Source organism: Hypanus sabinus, chromosome 6, assembly GCF_030144855.1.
Source record: "Hypanus sabinus isolate sHypSab1 chromosome 6, sHypSab1.hap1, whole genome shotgun sequence".
Taxonomy (NCBI): domain Eukaryota; kingdom Metazoa; phylum Chordata; class Chondrichthyes; order Myliobatiformes; family Dasyatidae; genus Hypanus; species Hypanus sabinus.
The window spans coordinates 72301278-72321552 of NC_082711.1; the positions used below are offsets into that span (position 1 = coordinate 72301278).

At 39.4% G+C, this 20275-nt stretch overlaps 1 protein-coding gene across 1 annotated transcript in view; it reads left to right on the top strand.

Annotated features, from left to right (window-relative positions):
- LOC132395162 (contactin-associated protein-like 2) overlaps positions 1-20275 on the top strand; it is a 1263978-nt gene that overhangs the window by 364127 nt on the left and 879576 nt on the right. The window contains exon 9 of the mRNA XM_059971460.1: positions 19943-20092. Within this exon, the coding sequence (XP_059827443.1) occupies positions 19943-20092 (150 nt within the window). The remainder of the gene's footprint in view (positions 1-19942; positions 20093-20275) is intronic.

Here is a 20275-nt window from a genome sequence, read left to right on the forward strand (position 1 = left end):
AACAGCACAATTCCCCTTTTCTCTAGCACATGTCAGTGATCCACTTCCCCAGCCACACATTGAACTTGTTGATGTGAATGACTCTATGACAATTTCCATGTGACTGAGATAATATTCCAGATCTTGTGACTCTGTGCCTCTGCTTTTTTTTAAATTTGGACCATCACTGCTCCTCGGTGGGATCTCCCTTTCAGACCTGTCTTTGTACTTAGTTCTCACCCTTTCTCACCCACTTCCTCTTTAGTCCTGAATCCAACCCTGTACCCTAGTATAGGGCAGGCACTGCTGCTCATCTATCCTCTCTGTCACTTTATATGACCACATTCTTTTTCACTCTTCCAAATTAAACAGCCCCTGTGCCACAGTGACACAGTGATGCAGTCAGTTTGTTTGTTCATCCTCCCTGCATTCTCTGTTCTTATCCACAAAGGATGCAAGAACTTCAGAGCATTTGGACAAATCCAAGGAATTAATCTGACTTTTAAACCCAAGCATCCAGAAGAACTTCCATGTTGCCAACGCCTACTGGTCAAATTACAAACTGTAGCTCACCACCCCTGAGCCAAAGTTCCAAGCCAAATATTTATTGCAGATGTAGATGCTGTGGATTACAACAGTTCCCATGTTTCACAGCTGCAATACATGATATATCTTGCTCTGCATGATATAACTAATTTATTTATTTAATTCAATTAAATTATATAAATTTAAGATTGCACTACTGCTTTTGCCTCAACAAAGTCCATTGGGTACACGTATTGTTAAAGCAGGCAGTGCCTCAGCAGAATTAATAGATTTGTATACCCCAGATGTCATAAATCATGAGCCACCTGGCTTCAATATAAACCAGTGTGAACTAATTGTGTATTTTTGTTGGGGTGGGGGACAGTGGGAAGGATAGAGTTTATAGTTGAGTTCCTAGAAAACAGTCCATATTCTGTATATAAAACCATGTCATCGGCACATGACTTAAGAAATATGAGCAGAATAAATTTAAATGTTGTGCTGATTTATTTACTCTTTTCAACAAATATTCTACGGGGTTGAACTGTGGACCATGTCACAGATCTTTTGTTATGATTTCAGATTTCTTTTAGGGGGCAATTTCTGCACTTGGTAGAATGCAGGTTTATCACTTTATGCTACTTGTTTGCCACTGGGGATGAGAACCACTAAGTAAAGAAAAACAAACTTTTAAACCAAATTAAAGGATGAGATGTTGTAAATCAATCTCTTACTGATCGAAGTTCATGGTTCATAGACACCGCACTGAACCAAAACACATTAACAATCTCTTCAAAGTGAAGCACACTAGGATCTGCAACAAAACCAGCAGTTGCCACAACAGCATGAGTCTGCTCTACACAGTTAAATTGTTATTTACCCTAAAATAAAGATGCATTTGAACAGCTCAGAAGTGGCATCTCACTGCATGATGCAGAAAGCAATCCGCTTCATGATGATCTGACATTACACATACTTCAAAAATCATATTTTATTTTCATGATTTCACACTATGCCAGCATTGAGCTATTATATGTCTCTATATATTACATATCTAGTTAAGATATAAGATTTAAGTGGTAACAACAGCTGTCACTGTGAGAGTGGGTGATACCTGTCCATCCCTTGTTAGAGAGAGAAAGAGAGAGCTTGTTGACTGCAGATTATGGTCTCTCTTTAGGTGCTTTGCTGTTGTTTGGTGGATGGTGGGCACTGACACTTCCTACTGGAACAACTGGAGGCAGGGGGAGGGGAGAGGTTGACCTGTTGATGATTGCTGCTGCTTGTGCAGGGGAAGGGGCAGAGGGCACTTGAGGTTCTAAGTTTTTGTCATTCATTCTTTTGGGGTTCTTCTGTTTATCGTGGATGTCAGCGAAGACGAGCATTTCAGGTTATATACTATATGCATTCTCTAATAATAAACAGAGCCATTTGAAACATTTGTTTTCTTGAAGACAGCCCCTGAAAGTCTACTTCCATTCTTTTCAATTGGCATGGAAGTCCTTAATCACTGGCGAGAACCTCTCATCTAGATGGGCCAGCTTAAGATTGTTACTCAGGCTGTTTTCTATGTGATGGGGGTGAGCATAACTTTGGAGGAACAGTGATAGGAAGTGAATTGTTGCCTATATTGCAATATATTTCATATTTCTTTATGACTTAAAGCAATATGAAATGTGGCTAATATTTAGAAGGAAGCTATTTCACCTATCAAATCCATGCAGACTCACAGAGGATCCACCCCTCCACTAATTTTCTCTTTGACCCAGCACCCCACATTCCAGAAACTTCCCTTTAGCTTCTATTGCTCACCCACACAACAGGGGCAATTTTCAGTGGACAATCAACCTATTAAGCTGTATGTGTTTGGGATGTGGGAGGAATCCCACTTGATCACAGGCAGTGCTGTATACTCCTTAGGATCGAGCCTGGGCCCATGATGCTATGAGACAGCAGCTCTAGCAGTACAGCACATCACCTCACAGGGACTGGGTGGATAGCCATGCAACAATCTACTTGCAGTCTGCTATCGTTCAACCGGACACACAGAGGTGCCACATGTAACTGCAGATGGATCCCTGGCAAGAGCCCTCAGGGGTACTGCTCTCTTTGCTAGAGCAAAAGATATGCCTCCAAAACTCAAGAAATGTGAAGGAAATGAAGACCATACACCTGCAATATAGGATCTTTCACCCAGCTGAGCTTCTGGTCTGAGATTGAAATAATGGTGGATTGGTATCAGTGCCAGTAGCATCTGACTGTTCATGGAGAATTACTACTGTTTACATGCACCATCCCTTTGTCTTTGCTGTTACCTGCCCGTGGGTTATATGCTTTTGTCCAGAGACAGCAGCAATCTAGTTATGAATGACACTTCACTGCTCAGTGAGGGTATCAAACCTTTAGCTGGCTGGATTTTGCTTTTCATTTCGAGAAGCCAAGCCTTTAGCTTGGATGAGACCAAACTACACATTCTGGTCTCTGTCTGTGTCTCCACACTAACCCAGTTGACAGGCTTGTTGCTGAGCCCTTGCAGAGAAGCATTCCTGACAAAACTGTAGGGAGGTGTACTTGCAAGATGCATCAGAAGATGCACTAAAGTTTAATGTCGCTCAAAGTCATTGTATCAAATCAAAGTCAAAGTGCTCACCTTCACACGAGGAACTCTTTGATGAGCAGTCCTTTGCTCATGAGGTGATGTGGGCCTCTGCAAACCTCTTTCAGTAAGTAGCAGAATAATCTCCTGCAGTAGAGTGAACCATTCAGCTCCATGGAGGTGGGGGTGAGGTGTCCCTGCATGTACAACCAGCTTCCATCCTATTTCTCACTGGCTTACCCTTAGTGGAGGAGAACTTTGTGCAATACAGCATAGTAGAGGAAGGGTGCAGTATTGAGGTTGGTCCACACAGTTCTTAATCTGGCAATGCTCTGTAGGCTTAAACAGCCTGGACACTCTTTGAAATTCTTTTGTTGACCAATTTCATGACTCTTGCACAGTGGCACTAATTGATGCCAATGGTAAGCACATCCATATTTTAACCCAACAGAAATAGATGGAATCCAATAAATAGAGTTTTTAAGCAATTGAGTTATTAAGAATCACTTATTTATAAATGATCTAGTAACAATGTAATTAGGTACAACTTACTGCATAAATGCAATTATTTCATGATATTTCAGTGATGAGCTAAGGGTCATGATTCATTTTGGGGTTTCTTTTTAATGGAGTTGTGTTACCCAGACAACAAGCTTTTGGTAATTAAAGTTAATCGTATCTCTGCCCCTTACCTCAAGTTGGCACGATGTTTATAGAGAAATAACGATGAACTTCATTAGCCCCAGTAATTTGTAGAGATTTTGAGCCATAGTTTAATTTTTGAATGGTATGTGCTGGGTGATGAATAGATATGGTGATACGATGGCTTAATCTGTGAAAATCTTCCTCATTCTCAACTGTGATTCGATAGAATATTGAGTGCTGGATTTAACTTGAGAAGGAAAGTTTTGCAGAGCCACGGGAAGAAAGGTAATTAACAGATTAACCTGTGAGGAAAAAGGAAACTGCTCTGATGTGGGACAAACATTTTTAATCAGTCATTGCTAATAATGAAAAATTAATGAAAGAAAATGAAAAACATTGAAATACTCCCTCACAGAACACATCATTATAATTTTCCCTTATTCAACCTATGATGAATCATTATGTGAGACATGAAATAAAATATTACATTTTCTAAAGCAAAGCACTTAAAGTAAAACAAAGTACTGCAGTCTCCAATGCTCAGTTGACATATATTTGCTCATTTTAGAGGGAAAATAAAAGTCATTGCAAGTCATTTTCGTACAGGTACAGTGGTAATTTACTCTGCATTGCTCCATTTAGTTAAGCACACTGCAAAAGAATTTCCATTGGAAGGCTACCACTCCATTCTCATTTTCTCTGCTCCCAAATGCCCTTCAAATGTTTCTTCAGAAGCAGGTCATAAAATTGGTTTCAACTCTGATTTGCAGGAGAATATTCTGAATTGTGACTTCCTTCTGCATGAAGGCTTGATTTGTCTATATTGTTCTTTATTAATTCTTGTGTCTCTTGTTCTATCTTATCTTATCTATCTTATCTCTTATCTTATGAATTCTTTGTGAACAATATGCCCACTATTCAAATTTTTCTCTCTGCTGAACTGTTACCATTTATCCCCGGTAACATCCTAAGGAATCTACTTTTGCACCAGTTCCATGGCCTTTATACTGTATATTTCCCATACTCCTCAAGCTATTAGTTGCCTAGTGATTTAATTCCTAACTTGGACAATAAATATGGATTTGGCCAAAAGTATTAAATTGTTAATAAATGTTCAGTCATATGAACTAATTGATTTTGTTTTTGTTCCTGCTGAAACAGATATTGGGAATAGACTTTCATTTGAAGACATGCTGCACAATGGAAGCTACAGGAATCTGATTACAAATGAAGTTTAGAAATAGAAATGCACACAAATGGTCTAATGTTGTGAGTCTACTGATTGTGAGGGACACTGAAAGAGCAGTGGATGAAGGAGCAGTTCAGGATATGATGTATTATAAAACGTTCCAGTCTCAATAACTTTTAAATCAATGGATGGAATGAATGTCAGGTTGTCAAGTTTCCCAGAACTACCATGACCTCTGGCAGTTTACCCTCCCATTTGAGAATGCTGAGGACTCAATCTGAGATGTTCTGGGTGCCAGGCTCTAGGACATCACAGATCAAGTCCTCAGCATTCTAAAGATGGAGGGTGAACAGCCAGAGGTGGTGGTCCATGTAGGTACCAATGACATTGGTAGGATGAATGATGAGTCTCTGCTAGGCAGCTCAAGGAGATAGGTGCTGGGTTAAAGGGCAGGATCTCCAGGGTTGTGATCTCAGGATTGCTACCACGGCATTTACTAATGAGGCCAGAACTAGGAAAATCATACAGCTTAACATGTGGGTAAGGACTTGGTGTAGCAGATAGGGCATAAGATTAGAAGGTATTGTAAAGGACTGGATATATAAGTATTTGGATAGACATGGACTGATTAAGGATAGTCAGAATGGCTTCCTCTATGGTAGATCATGTCTAACCAATCTTATAGAATTTCTCGAAGAAGTTCCTGGGAAAGTGGATGAAAGCAAAGCAGTGGATGTTGTATATATGGACTTTAGCAAAGCATTTGACAAGATTGGTCAAGAAGGTTCAGTCGCTTGGCATTTAAGATGAGGTAGTAGATTGGATTAGATATTGGCTTTATGGGAAAAGCCAGACAGTGGTAATAGATGGTTGCCTTTCTGAGTGGTGGCCTATGACTAGTGGTGTGCCGCAGGGATCAGTGCTGGGTCCGTTGCTGTTTGTCATTCTTAGCAATGATCTGGATGATGATTTGGTTAACTGGCTCAGCAAGTTTATGGATAACACCAAGGTGGGGGGTGGGGGGTGTAGTGGACAGCGAGGAAGGCTATCATGGCTTGAAGAGGTATCTGCATCAGCTGGAAAAATGGGATGAAAAATGACCAATTGACTTTGATGCAGACAAATGTTGCACTTTGGTAGGACCAACCAGGGTAGGTGTTACACAGTAAACAGCAGGGCACTGAGGAATGTGGTGGAACAAAGAGATCTGGAAATCCAGGCCCACAATTTATCACATGTAGATAGCTGGGTAGAGAAAGCTTTTGGCACGTTGGCCTTCATAACTCAATGTATTGAGTACAAGAGATGTGACCGTATGATGAAATTTTATAATGCTTTGGTGAGGCTTAATTTGGAATACTGTGTGCAGTTTTAGTCACCTACCTACAGGAAAGATGTAAACAAGATTTGAAAATGTCAAGAAAAAATTTACAAGGATGTTACCAGGTCTTGACCTGAGTTAAAAGGAAAGATTGAATAAGTTAGGACTGTATTTCTTGGACTGTAGAAGTCTGAGAAGAGATTTGATAGAGGTATACAAAATTAAGAGGAGTATAGATATGGTAAATCCAAACAGGCTTTTTTCGCTGAGGATGGGTGAGATGACACTCAGAGGTCATGGGTTAAGGGTGAAAGGTTAAAAGTTTAAGGGGAACATAAGGGGAACCTTCTTCATCCAGAGGGTCATGAGGGTGTGGAATGAGCTGCCAGCACAAGTGGCGCGTGCAAGCTCAACTTCAGCGTTTAAGGAAAGTTTAGGTAGGTACATGCATGGTAAGGGTATGGTGGACCATGGGCCTGGTGCAGGTCAATGAGAGTACACAGTTTACATGGTTTTGGCATGGACTAGATGGGCTAAAGGACCTGTTTCTATGCTGCTCTTCTCTATGACTCTGACTCTACAGTGTGCTTTAGGGTACTCTCTGGAACTTAATATTTAAGTTCTAAGCTGCTGTAGATTGATTAAAATTGACTTAATCTTGTTTGTAGTAATTTCTAACATTATATTTATTGTCTATCCCTCATTGGCCTGCTTGACGCAGTTGTACGCTACAATGGATACATGCATTGCAGTGTAGAACTGATTTCTTTCCCCTATGCTCATTAGAAGTAATTTGTGAATGCAAGGTGTTGAGGTATTTTTTTTCTATAACAGGGCAATGTTAATTACCCCTTTCCACCCTCCAATTAATTGTCAGTAAACTACTTACAGGTTGGACATAGTCAGCAATCCTTGTGTCAGAGCAGCTGCACTTCAGGACTGTTCAGCATGGTTATTGAGCATCCTCAAAAGATGGTTGAGCTGATGTGTATACCTGTGTTCATGGAATCATAGATACATCATGGAAACAGCTCATCAAGTCACATCAAACATTAACAATCCTTTTACACATATCCTTTCTTAATACCATGATTATTTCTCCCTATATGGTTATTAACTCCCCCAAGGTTCTCCCAATCACCTATGCACTTATGGCAACTTTCAGTGGCAAATAATTTAGCATTTTCCACATTTTCTGGGAGAGGGAGGAAACTGGAGAACGCACATGAAACTCAGATGGTCACAGGGGTAAAGAACAAACACCAGGCAGGCAGCAGCCAAGGTGATTGTTGAACCCAGATACCTGTATCTCTGGCAGTACCACTGTGCCATTCAACTCAACCCCATTTTACAAAAAGAAACTTGAAATAGTGTGTTGCTGTGCAGCTCTTTCCTTGATTCACCAATCATTTTCTTGCTCTTGCTCTGCTCCTTCCCATTGACATTTGACACTGGCTGTCTCCCCTTTAACTTTCAGTTCAGTTGAAGAGACTTGACCTGAAAAATTGGATGTCCATGCTCTTTAATAGCTGATGGCTGACCCACTAAGTTCCTCCAGAGCCTTGTTTGTGCTCCACAGTTCAGCATCTGCCATGTTTTTGTCTCTACTGCCCAGATATATGCCACAAACAGAACTCTGGTTTTGTTTGATTCCACCCAAAGGACTGAGTCGGCAATGAAAGGCACCAGTACACAGATAGTCTCATTAAGTAATTTTATTTCACTCGTAAAGGAGGAGGTTGTGTTATGTCTCTTAAAGAGCATTAAGGTAAATAAGTCCCAGGAGGCTGATGAGAAAATCCCCAGGCTATTGAGAGAGGCAAGGAAAGAGATTGTTAAGGCTTTGACCAATATCCTCTCTAGCCATAGGTGAGGTCCCGGAGGACTGGTGAGTACCTGATGTTGTTCCATTATTCAAGAAGGGAACCAGGGATAATCCTGGAAACTATAGACCTGTGAATCTCACGTCAGTGGTAGGGAAGTTACTGGAAAGAATTCTTAGGGATAGGATTTATGAGCATTTGGAAAACTATGGCCTAATTGAGGAGAGTCAGCTTGGCTTTGTGCAGGGCAAATCGTGTCTTATTGAGGTTTTTGACAAGGTTTTGAGGTGATTGATGAAAGTAGATCTGTGGATATTGTAGTGATATTTGACAAGGTTTCTCATAGGAGGCTCATTCAGAAGATTAAGATGCATCGATCTCTGGTGAATTGGCCATTTTGATTCAGAACTGTCTTGTCCATAGAAGACAGAGCTGAAGATCTGTAATGAGTGGTGTTTCATCGGGATCTGTACCAAGACCTCTACTGTTTGTGATGTATATAAATGACTTGGTTGAAACTGTAGGTAGATACTTTATTGATCTTAAAGGAATTTAGAGTCACAGTGGCATGATGGCATGACAAATATACAAATATTAGAAGAAAAGTAAGAATGAATAAAAAATAAGTTATCTCAAAACATCTAACAGGAGGGAGTTATCACTTCCCTGGCTATAGGTTGATGCATTATAGAGCCTAATGGCTGAGGGTAAGAATAACCTCATATAGCACTCTTTGGAGCAGCACAGTTGTCTTCGTCTATTGCTTAAAGTGCTCCACTGTTCAGCCAAGGTGGCATGCAGAGGGTGAGAAACATTGTTCTGAACTGCCAGCGTTTTCTATAGGGTCCTTTGCCTCCAGTGTGTCCAGTTTGACTCCTATAACAGAACCAGCCTTTCTAATCAGTTTATTGAGCCTGTTGGCATCACCTGTGTTGATGCCATTGCCCCAGCACACAACTGCATAGAAGATTGTACTGGCAACAAAAGACTGTTAGATCATGTGAAGGAGATCACATACTCCAAAGGACCTCAGACTCCTCAGGAAGTAGAGGTGACTCTGACCCTTCTTGTACACAGCCTCTGTGTTGGAGCTCCACTCAAGTCTGTCATCCAGCTGTACTCCCAGGTACTTGTAGGTCCTCAGCACGTTCACGTCCTCATCATCAATAGTAACAGGGAGATGGGTTGTTTAGTAAGTTTGTAGATGATTTGAAGATTGGTGGTGTTGTAGATAGTTCAGAAGATAGGCAAAGAATACAGCGGGATATAGATCAGTTGCAGGTAGGGACAGAGAAATAGCAGATAGAGTTGAAATCAGCCAAATGTTGCACTCTGGTAGGTAAAATGAGAAGAAAAAGATAGTATACTGCTAAAGGCAAAACCCTAAATGGTGTTGACGAGCAGAGGGTCCAAGTTCATAACTCCATGAAAGTGGCTACACAGGTCGATAAGGTGGTTAAGAAGACATATGGCATGCTTGTCTTTATGAGTTGAGGCATTGATTCAAGTGTCAGAAAATTATGTTGCAGTTTTGTAAAACTCTAGCAAGGCTTCATCTGGAGTATTGCATTTGGTTCTAGTTGCCCCATTATAGGAAGGATGTTGAAGCTTTGCAAAGGGTGCAGGAGAGTTTTACCAGGATGTTACCTGGATTAGAGGGCAATTATGATAATCAGAGGTTGGAAAAACTTAGATTGTTTTCTCTGAAGCGGTGCAGGCTGAGGGGAGATCTGATAAAGATTTACAAGATTATGAAAGGCATAGATGAAGTAGAGAGACAGTATCATTTTCTCAGGGTTGAAATGTTTAATTCAGATGAGAGAAGGCAACTTCGAAGGAGATGTGAGGGCAGAGATTTTTTTTACAGAAAGGGTGGGTGCTTGGGGTGGTGGTAGAGACAAATATATTAGAAACTTTTAATGGACACATGAAGGTGATGAAAATGGAAGGATCTCAACACTGCGTAGGTAGAAGGGATTGGTTATACTGGACATTTGATGACTAATTTAATTGGATCAACACGCTATTGTGGGCCCAAGGGTCTGTCCTTAAACTACAAATCTAATATAATTTTTTTCTACAAATCCGGTTTAACTCTTAACCAGAACAAATCTTAGGCTTCCTTATTTGACTCTTAACTGGGGAAAAAAACTCAAGTAACTTTATACCTTTCCACTAATAAATCAACTTCAAGGTTACATGTAATCCAATTATACTTCTCAGCAATCAACAATAAGTACTGCTACAAATTTAGTCTTTATTCTTTGTCAGGGAGCTCTGACAACAACGAGACATCAATGGACATAAAGGTCACCAGGCACTTGTCATAATCCAGCCTATGTGGAAGCTCCAAAAGTCCTTTTAAAAAATCCCTACAATTACAATGTTCAGGGTTTCCCATATCCTCCCTACAAGTGAGTAACAACTCCACTTAAGGCAAGGTTGTTGCTTTGTCATTTACTGGAAACCAGCACATGATTTCCGGTAAATGCCCCCAGCAGGGCCTACCTCTATAATCAGAGCCTAAATTGAAACTTAAAATCACCTGTTAACATATTTACCAATTTTAATAGGCTATTTCATCTAGGAAATCACTAATTCTACTTCATCTTTTGCATTCAGTTTGACTAAATGTCCTGTTTTTGCCTGTAAATTTATAGAATGATTATAGCATAGAAAGAGGCCATTCATAGCAGGCTGGCTTTCAACCAGAATAACTCAAAGGCCCAAACCCCAAAACTTTTCTCTGTAGCTTTGCAATCTTTTCTTTATAATATATACAATCCAATTTGAATTCAACACAATGATCCATAGGAATGTGCAGCAATAAAGAGTGATGCCAGTGCTGCCAGGCAGGGATGTCAATTTTCCCCTGAGTCAAGTCAAAGAGACAAACAGGAGGAGGCCATAAGGATTCTCAATCCAGCTGCACTTTTCAAAAAGACCAAAGCAATCTTGCGTCCCTTTTTTTCTTTTTGATTGTTAATCCTTTTACAGCAAAAAAATTTGAGGCATTAGCCAGGTACTTCATATAGGAAAGTCCCAAGGCATGGTTGAGGACACCTACTACCATCAGGAAGGAGGTACAGGAACATCAGGACTAGGAGCGCCAGACTGAGTAATAGCTTCTTCCTTCAGGTAGTGAGACTAATAGATATCCTGCCTTCATCGAGGTCTTGTCTCTGGGACAGCGAGCTGTTTGCTGTTACCTGTGCTGTGCACTATGTGCACTTTGAATTCTATTTCATTAACTTCTTTGTGGTAATGTTTTATGTGCTGTGTGTGATAGATGTTTTTTGGGTGCACAGTGGTCCAGAGGAACATTGTTTTACTTGCTCGTATATATGTACAGATGACAATAAATTTGAACTTGAACTTCAACTAAATCAATTACTGCTTTAAATACTCAAGGAACAAGGCATCCATTGTTCTTTCAAAGAGATCTATATAAGAATAAATAGTTTGCTGTTCATTGTTTCTTAATTCCATGAGGCACATTAAAACCAGAGCAAGCAATATTGTTACTTTACTTTTTTACTTTAGTAATTACAGCTGATTTATTTGAATCGGCATAGTCCTAATCCTCACCATTCGAAAGTAAACCATATTTAGCAGTGTGTGACTGATTGCAGCAGATAGTCCCAGGTTCTCTCAAGGCTGCTCAACCACATAGTTCATTGAAATTCATTGCATGACCAGTGATCTGGAGGATTCATCTCAGCACCAGCATCTGGCAGCTGTTATAATGAATGAAATCTGATATACAAGCATACTGTATGTCATATCCTACCATGCAGCTTTTATTTACTGTATAGCTGTGTTCGAAGTAGACAACAAATTCATTGCTTTTGTCTTTCCAACTGGTTACATTTATTTTTGGTGGAGTTTGCACGCAGGTTTATTCATGATAGTGCTAGACAAAGGAACAATCTTAAATTAGATGGTTCCATCATTATTAAATTCAGCATTATTTCAAAGTAGATATTTTTTTGTTCTCTTCAATCAATTAATAGGTTATATTTAAAAAAATAAGGAGACTTTAGTCAAACAGAACAAACAGCTGTTCCATCTATACCCCTAAACTGTCCGGCCTGCTGAGTTTTGCCAGCATATTGTGTCTTTACCTACTCATTCATTGTTTCCTTTCCTCACTGGCCACCCTTGAGTATTTACAATGAAAGGCTCAAAATTTTGTTTCAATTAGTATGTAAGTCATGGTCAATTTCATTCTTGGAGATTCATTCTACTCAGAGTTACATCTAAACTGACAGGGTAATTTACTCCAGTTTCTTTATGACAAACAAAATGAGAAAACCAACAAACCAGACTATGCCACTTTAAGTTTGGGACAGATATGAATTCAAGTCCAGAAGTGAAAATTCAATTTGAGTGAATTCCTGTGTTGGAATCTTCGCAATGGAATATCAAGTATGCATTCACACAAAGAAAAAAGTACACAAACGAATACAATGAGATTATAAATTATATTTACCCTAACTAGTGTTAATAGGCTTCAGAATTATTTATAAGCATATTTAAAATATTTGCTCTAACTTGTGTTTAATAATTAATCAACATGATATATTCAACAGAGCACAATGTTTATTACAGCTTAGTCAATGCTGATTTCAGCATGGAATATACAAGTGTCAAGGATTCAAATGAGCTCCAAAAGATCCAAAAAAAAATCCCCTGCTCAGACATGTACCTACACCAGGGTTTTGTGTGTGTGTGTGTGTGTGTGTGTGTGTACAAGTACACCAAGCCATAGAGGGTTATTGTGACAAAATTTCAATTGATCAGAGAAGAACTTCCTCCTGGAGGTGAGCAGTTTATAACTTATGCAAAACTACACCACAGAATCTCATGAGGCAATAACTATTCATTCATTGTTTGTTTCCGAGTTTAAGAAAGAAATGAAAATGAGCTGTTTTGTAGCCTCTGCATGATTTTTATTTTTATTGGTGCTCCTGCATAATTTATTTGAGGTTCATAAGTAATCAGACATCAAAAGTCACCTGAATAATTTATGAATAGCAACTGAAATTCCTTATGGAGAATTATTATTTGCACCTGAATTGTGAAAACTGATTGAATTTAGTGGACTAATTATTTTGAACAATGATTTCACTTTAGTGGAGCTATTAGTTTGGAGTGCTTGTTATTTTGATGGTGTTTCCAATTAGTTACTAAATTAATGGACTACGGAACTGTCATTGAAGTTGGAGCAGAGATAAATGATCATAGTTTCAAGTTTCAAGAAGCATTCCTTTTGTTCCTGGAAGATTAGCATAAGATTTTGTTCCAAATAACCACCAAATGAAATGAACATCTGTCAAGTGTTTTCTCTTAACCGGCTTTTAATGAGGTTTCAAAATGTTATGGTTGGTTAGATTTTCCTTGGTGAAACTATTTGTCGTAATTAGCGAGTCACTTCTAGATGGTTTCAGTAATACAAGTTTATCCCCCTAGTTAATTTAAATTCTCAGTCATTTTAACAAAAAGAGCCAGTAATTATTTCCAAGGTTATTTTAATGATTTATCCTGCTTCCAAAGTTTTTGAGGAAAATATTTACTTTACATATATTGCCAGCCACATTTACAAACTTAACTGCTATTCCTGCGAATAAAATTGCAATAGACATTTTTTTTCAGATTCCTTAATAATGACCTACTCCATGTCATTACTGCACAGATTTGAAAACCAGTACAAATTATGTAACTTTTATTTTTGTTTTTATTCTTATGTATGTTTAAATTTGTTTTTTCTGGTCAAATTCAAATGTGATTTGGAATGTTTCTGAATAAAATATTCCTGTTTTAAATTAAATTCTGAACAATGGTGAAAAGAGTAAAATATTAAAGCCTACAACTTTAGTAATTCTTCACAAACATGATGCTATATTGATTGTTGTTTCAATTTTAAAAATCACATTGATAATGCAGTACGTTCAATTCTGTATCACATTTGATTAGCAGCAAATGTAGAGAAAAAACTGCTATCTTTTGTTTTTTAGGCAAAATCAAACCGGATGATTACTCACAAAAATAAATACATATACATGATTTGCAAACTGAATAACTCACCAATATATCTGTAAATGTTGAGAAACTTTCCAGAAGTTTAAAAATACATGAGATGAACCATTAAAAATTTCTAAGCAACAGTTTTTCAAAAAGCTTTATAATTCTATAAGAAAATATCAGTGATTTCATTAGAGTGGGAGCCATCATTGTTATATTCACCACAGATCTTGGGAGACACCATTGTTTTCCTTGTCAATGAGACACATTTACAAGTCAGCTGTAAAGAATCATGCCTTTTATCTTTTTAGGCAATGTATTCAGTTTCAAGTGTCTAGAAGGGAAAGCACTGAGTTTCATTATTTATCTGATACTATAGGTCATGTCAAAGATAAGAGATCATTTCCCAGCGGTTTATCAGTTATATTTAAGCAATTCAGGTTTTCTTTGGTGAGTTCCTGGTGTCTGGAATCTACAAACGTTTGTACTACTGAAAACTTTGTTGTTAGCAGATTCACAGAGTTTTAGAAATATTACAACTTAGACCATAAGATATAGGAGCAGAATTCAGCTATTCAGTCTATTGCCTCTGCTTTGCCATTTGATCCTGTTTGATTATTATCTATTTCAACCCCATTCTTTTGCCTCCTCCTTGTAATTTTTGATACCTTTACTAATCAGGAGCATATCAATCTCTGTTTTATATATACTCAGTGACTTGGCCTCCATAGCCATCTGTGACAATGAATTTCACAGATTCATCACCCTCCGGCTCAAGAAATACGTCCTCATCTATATTCTGAAAGGACATCCTTGTATTATGAGGCTAAGCCATCTGATCCCAGACTAATGGAGTCCACTAATAGTAGTCCACTAATGGAAATATCCTCTCTATGTGCACACTATGTAGGCCTTTCAATATTTGGTAGGCTTCATTGACACCCCCCACATTCTTCTAAAGTGAGAGCAGGCCCAGAGCAATTAAACATATGATAACCTTTAATTCCAGGGGTCATTCTCATAAACCTCCTCTGGACCTTCTCGAATGCAAGCACATTATTTTTTTAGATATGAGGCCCAAAGCTGAAGGAAACCATTTGGCCCATCAAGTGCACAGTGGCTTGATACATGAACAATCCAGCTTGCCCCACTCTCCCTATAATATGACTGTGTTTTGTTTCCTTTCAAGTATTTAACCAATTCTAAATTTGCCTACCCCTACCTCCTCAAAGTGCATTCTAGATGCTAATCACTCCCCGTTGCTTCAATATCTTTCCTTCGTATCATAGTTTTGTTGCCATAGACCTGCATTCCTTATCCTTTGATACTGGATGAATTTGGCATGGGGAATAAACATCCTGTGCACATTTTCATCCTTTCTTGCTGCTCTTTCACGTATTTCTACTACTGCAAGTGCCAGTAGCATTATACTGTCTTACGTAAACATGCACTTTGCACTTTCTGTCAACTTGTCATTCTTCAGGCCATCCCATCCAGGGACGAGCTAATATTATTCTGTGTCTGTATGTGCAGGATGGTAACGATATGTGCGTGTGTGACTAGATGTACTGTGTTTTGCGCCTTGGCTTCAGAAGGACGATGTTTTGTTTCACGGTATATATCTGTATGGTTGAATGACAATCAACTTGAACTTAAAATTTCCTGTAATCTGCCTGGCATTTTCATGATTTTAACTAGTTGCATCGTATTCCCTTCCAGCCTCCTCTATTAAAAGGATTATTAACTTAGGTTCTCCCATATCCCTGTAAACATTTTATCAAATCTTTTCATAAAATCTCTCAGGAGAGATTTCATACCAATCTTCTAGTGCTGGGGTTCCAAACTTTTTTTTATACCATGGAACCTTACCATTACCAAGGGGTCATTCCACCCCTACTTTAGTGTGATGCCCGGACCTGAACTCAATACCTCAATTTTTCTCAGCCCTGTGCTTTATAAAGCTTTATCAGGACTTCTTTGCTGTTGTGTTTCATGGTTCAATTTTTAAAACTCAGGGGCCCATATATTTTTCTTTCCCACTTTTGCAGCATGCTCCGCTGTTTTCAGTGATTTCTGTTCACGTCTACTGTAGTGTTCTCGCACAGGTGTAAAAACTCTGAACTAAACACCAAGTTAACCGGAGTTAATGAGGCGCGGTCCCCGTAAGATTAACCATTTACAGTTCACTCTTCCACATTAAAGTTTGGTGAAAACTGTTGATAAAACAATACAAAATATATACAGTATTTGTTTCCTTCTTGGCATCACATTTACATCATAAATACTTGCAAAAGTAGAGCTACAAACTATATTACATTAAAGTACAACATAGTCAGAATCTACCTATGCCATCAACTGCTTTAAATACACTTCAACACAAACTATCCGCAACTCTTTAAATAACAAAGAACGTAAACTTTATCAACCATCATTACTTTTAACAGAATCAGCGTTAACATTTTTACGTCAACATATCGATTATCTTATGAACTTACGCCGTTGCTTCTATAATGTTTCTAGTGGGTAGAAAGAAAACATTTCTCGCGCTGATCCTGCACACACAAGCCCCCTCCTTCCTGTTTCTCCAAACCGGTATTTTCCCACAGGACGCAGCGAAACGGGGTGTGATGTCATCGCATGCCGCGATATATCACAGACAACGAATTTACTTTAACTAGAAAACAATTACAAATGAATTACTAAAGCGAAAATATAATAAACTAAACAAATGCCTTAAGGGTAACACATCCACCCAGTTATCAAAACTAATTAACACTAATACTGAACTCATTTCTGCATACCTTGACACAGTCTTATCCCCCCTTGTTCAATCTCTTCCCACCTATGTTCATGACACTTCTCATGCTTTGAATTTTTTCAATGATTTCAAGTTCCCTGGCCCCACCGTGTTATTTTCACCATGGATATCCAGTCCCTATATACCTCCATCCCCCACCAAGATGGTCTCGAAGCTCTTTGCTTTTTTTTGGATTCCAGACCTAACCAATTCCCCTCTACCACCACTCTCCTCCGTCTAGCGGAATTAGTTCTTACTCTCAATAATTTCTCCTTTGGCTCCTCCCACTTCCTCCAAACCAAGCGTGTAGCCATGGGCACCTGTATGGGTCCCAGTTATGCCTGCCTTTTTGTTGGCTTTGTGGAACAGTTCATGTTCCAAGTCCATACTGGTATCCGTCCCCCTCTTTTCCTTCGCTACATCGACGACTGCATTGGTGTTGCCTCCTGCACGCATGCTGAGCTTGTTGACTTCATTAACTTTGCCTCCAACTTTCACCCTGCCCTCAAATTTACCTGGTCCATTTCCGACACCTCCCTCCCCTTTCTTGGTCTTTCTGTCTCCATCTCTGGAGACGGCTTACCTACTGATATCTACTATAAGCCTACAGACTCTCACAGCTACCTGGACTATTCCTCTTCCCACCCTGTCTCTTGCAAAAATGTTATCCCCTTCTCGCAATTCCTACGTCTCCGCCACATCTGCTCTCAGAATAAGGCTTTTCATTCCAGGACGAAGGAGATGTCTTCACTTTTTAAACAAAGGGGCTTCCCTTCATCCACCATCAACTCTGCTCTCAAACGCATCTCTCCCATTTCCTGCACATCTGCCCTCACCCCATCCACCTGCCACCCCACGGGATAGGGTTCCCCTTGCCCTCACCTACCACCCCCCCCCCTGCCTCCAGGTCCAACGTATAATTCTCCATAACTTACGCCACCTCCAACGGGATCCCACTACCAAGCATATCTTTCCCTCTGCCCACTTTCTGCTTTCCGCAGGGATCGCTCCCTACGCGACTCCCTTGTCCACTCGTCCCCCCCCATCCCTTCCCACCGATCTCCCTCCTGGCACTTATCCTTGTAAATGGAATAAGTGCTACACCTGCCCTAACACTTCCTCCCTCACCACCTTTCAGGACCCCAGACAGTCCTTCTAGGTGAGGCGAGACTTCACCTGTGAGTCGGCTGGTGTGGTATACTGCGTCCAGTGCTCCCAGTGTGGCCTTTTATATATTGGTGAGACCCAACGCAGACTGGGAGAATGTTTCGCTGAACACCTACGCTCGGTCTGCCAGAAAAAGCAGGATCACACATTTTAATTCCATGTCACATTCCCATTCTGATATGTCTGTCCATGGCCTCCTCTACTGTCAAAATGAATCCAAACTCGGGTTGGAGGAACAGCATCTTATATACCGGCTGGGTAGCCTCCAGCCTGATGGCATGAACATTGACTTCTCTGGCTTCTGTTGGTGCTCCTCCTCCCCTTCTTGCCCCATCCCTGACATATTTAGTTGTTTGCCTGTTCTCCATCTCCCTCTGGTGTTTCCCCCCCCCCCCCCACCTTTCTTTCTCCCGAGGCCTCCCATCCCATGATCCTTTCCCTTCTCCAGCTCTGTATCACTTTAGCCAATCATCTTTCCAGCTCTTAGCTTCATCCCACCCCCTTCCAGTCTTCTCCTATCATTTTGCATTTCCCCCTCCACCCACTACTTTCAAATCTCTTACTATCTTTCCTTTCGGTTAGTCCTGACGAAGGGTCTCGGCTCGAAACGTCGACAGTGCTTCTCCTATAGATGCTGCCTTGCCTGCTGTGTTCCACCAGCATTTTGTGTGTGTTGTTGTTTGAATTTCCAGCATCTGCAGATTTCCTCATGTTTGCCATCAAAACTAATGTCCTCTTCTAAATTTGCCAGCTCCAATTTATGCTTCTTCTTCTTCATCCTACCAAAATTTAATATTTTTCTTCATTAAGTTCCATCTGCTTTGTGTGGCCACCCTCCCTCAAGGCCTCAGAGTCCATTAGCATCCTCCCCACAGTTCACTCCGAAATCAAGGTTTGTACATCTGCAATGTAGGAGAATGTATTCTATGCACCCAAGTCTAAGTCATTAGTATATTTTATAAAGGAAACATCGTACAGTTCCTTCTTATTTGAAAAACAACTGTTCACTTCTGCATTCTGTTTCATGTCAAGTAAGTCATTTCTATTTGTGTATCTGCTGCCCTTTTAGGAAGCCTTAATGATAATCTGATTATGTGATATCTTATCAAGCACAAATTGGAATTCTATATATATGTCACATTAAATGTTTTTCCCTCACAGGTCTTTACAAGGCATCAGGAAACATCTCTACCACATTGCTAAGCACAATTTTTTTTCTCTTTAACAGATCTATGCAAGCTTTCTGTGCTTAATCCATAGTTGTCAAAGTGACTGGATAATTCTCACAATCATTCACACCGTTCTAATTGTTTTTGTTTATTTAATTGTTTTGGATAATTCAATGCTTTGATTGTTTTTAGGTTACTTAAGTGGTTTGTTTGATAACTGTTTAAACATTTTAACAGCTTGTTTTTAATAGTTTTGGAATAGTTCATGATCAGGATGCCGTTCCTTTTGTGCAGGGGTGAAGGTTGGGTTTCACATTTCTCTCTGAACTACTTGCACCTTCTTTGTTTCATGGCTCACTGAAGAAGACACATTTCAGAGTCATGTACTGATACGTACTTTGATAATGAACATTTGAATAGATTAGATGTTTCTGAATGTTAAAAATTTGCAAACTTTCTGTTCGCTTTGGTGCCTAAGCTAGCATAGTTTTGCAGGCTTTCAAAGTTCATGCTTGAATTTTCAGAGTGGCAAAACAAACACTAGTGTAAAAATAAATGAAGTTGTTTTTACATTTCCTTTAACCCATATATTATTTTATAAGTTGATTAGCAGTGTGACTTTTAAATTCCTTTCAATTGTTTAAACTTTCCAGCATCACTGAATTGGCAGAGCATATTGTTCATTATTTCTCCTTATCAAATTTCAGGTTTTGGCCTCAATGATGGACAATGGCACATGGTCCGTTTTCTTGCCAAAGAAAACTTTGCTGTTCTCACCATTGATGGTGATGATGCCTCTGCTGTACGAACAAACAGTCCAATGCAAGTCAAGACCGGAGATCAATATTTTTTTGGAGGTACTAAAAATTCATCAGTGTTCCACACACTTTATTGAGTTTAATGATTATTTGGAATTAAAAATAGGAAATGAGACAATATTCAGCACTTAACACTCATCAGTGACCTTTCATCAATTTAAAGGGAGTAATGGAGTTAATCAGCATGATAGAATATGTTAAACAAAAGTAATTTACAACTAT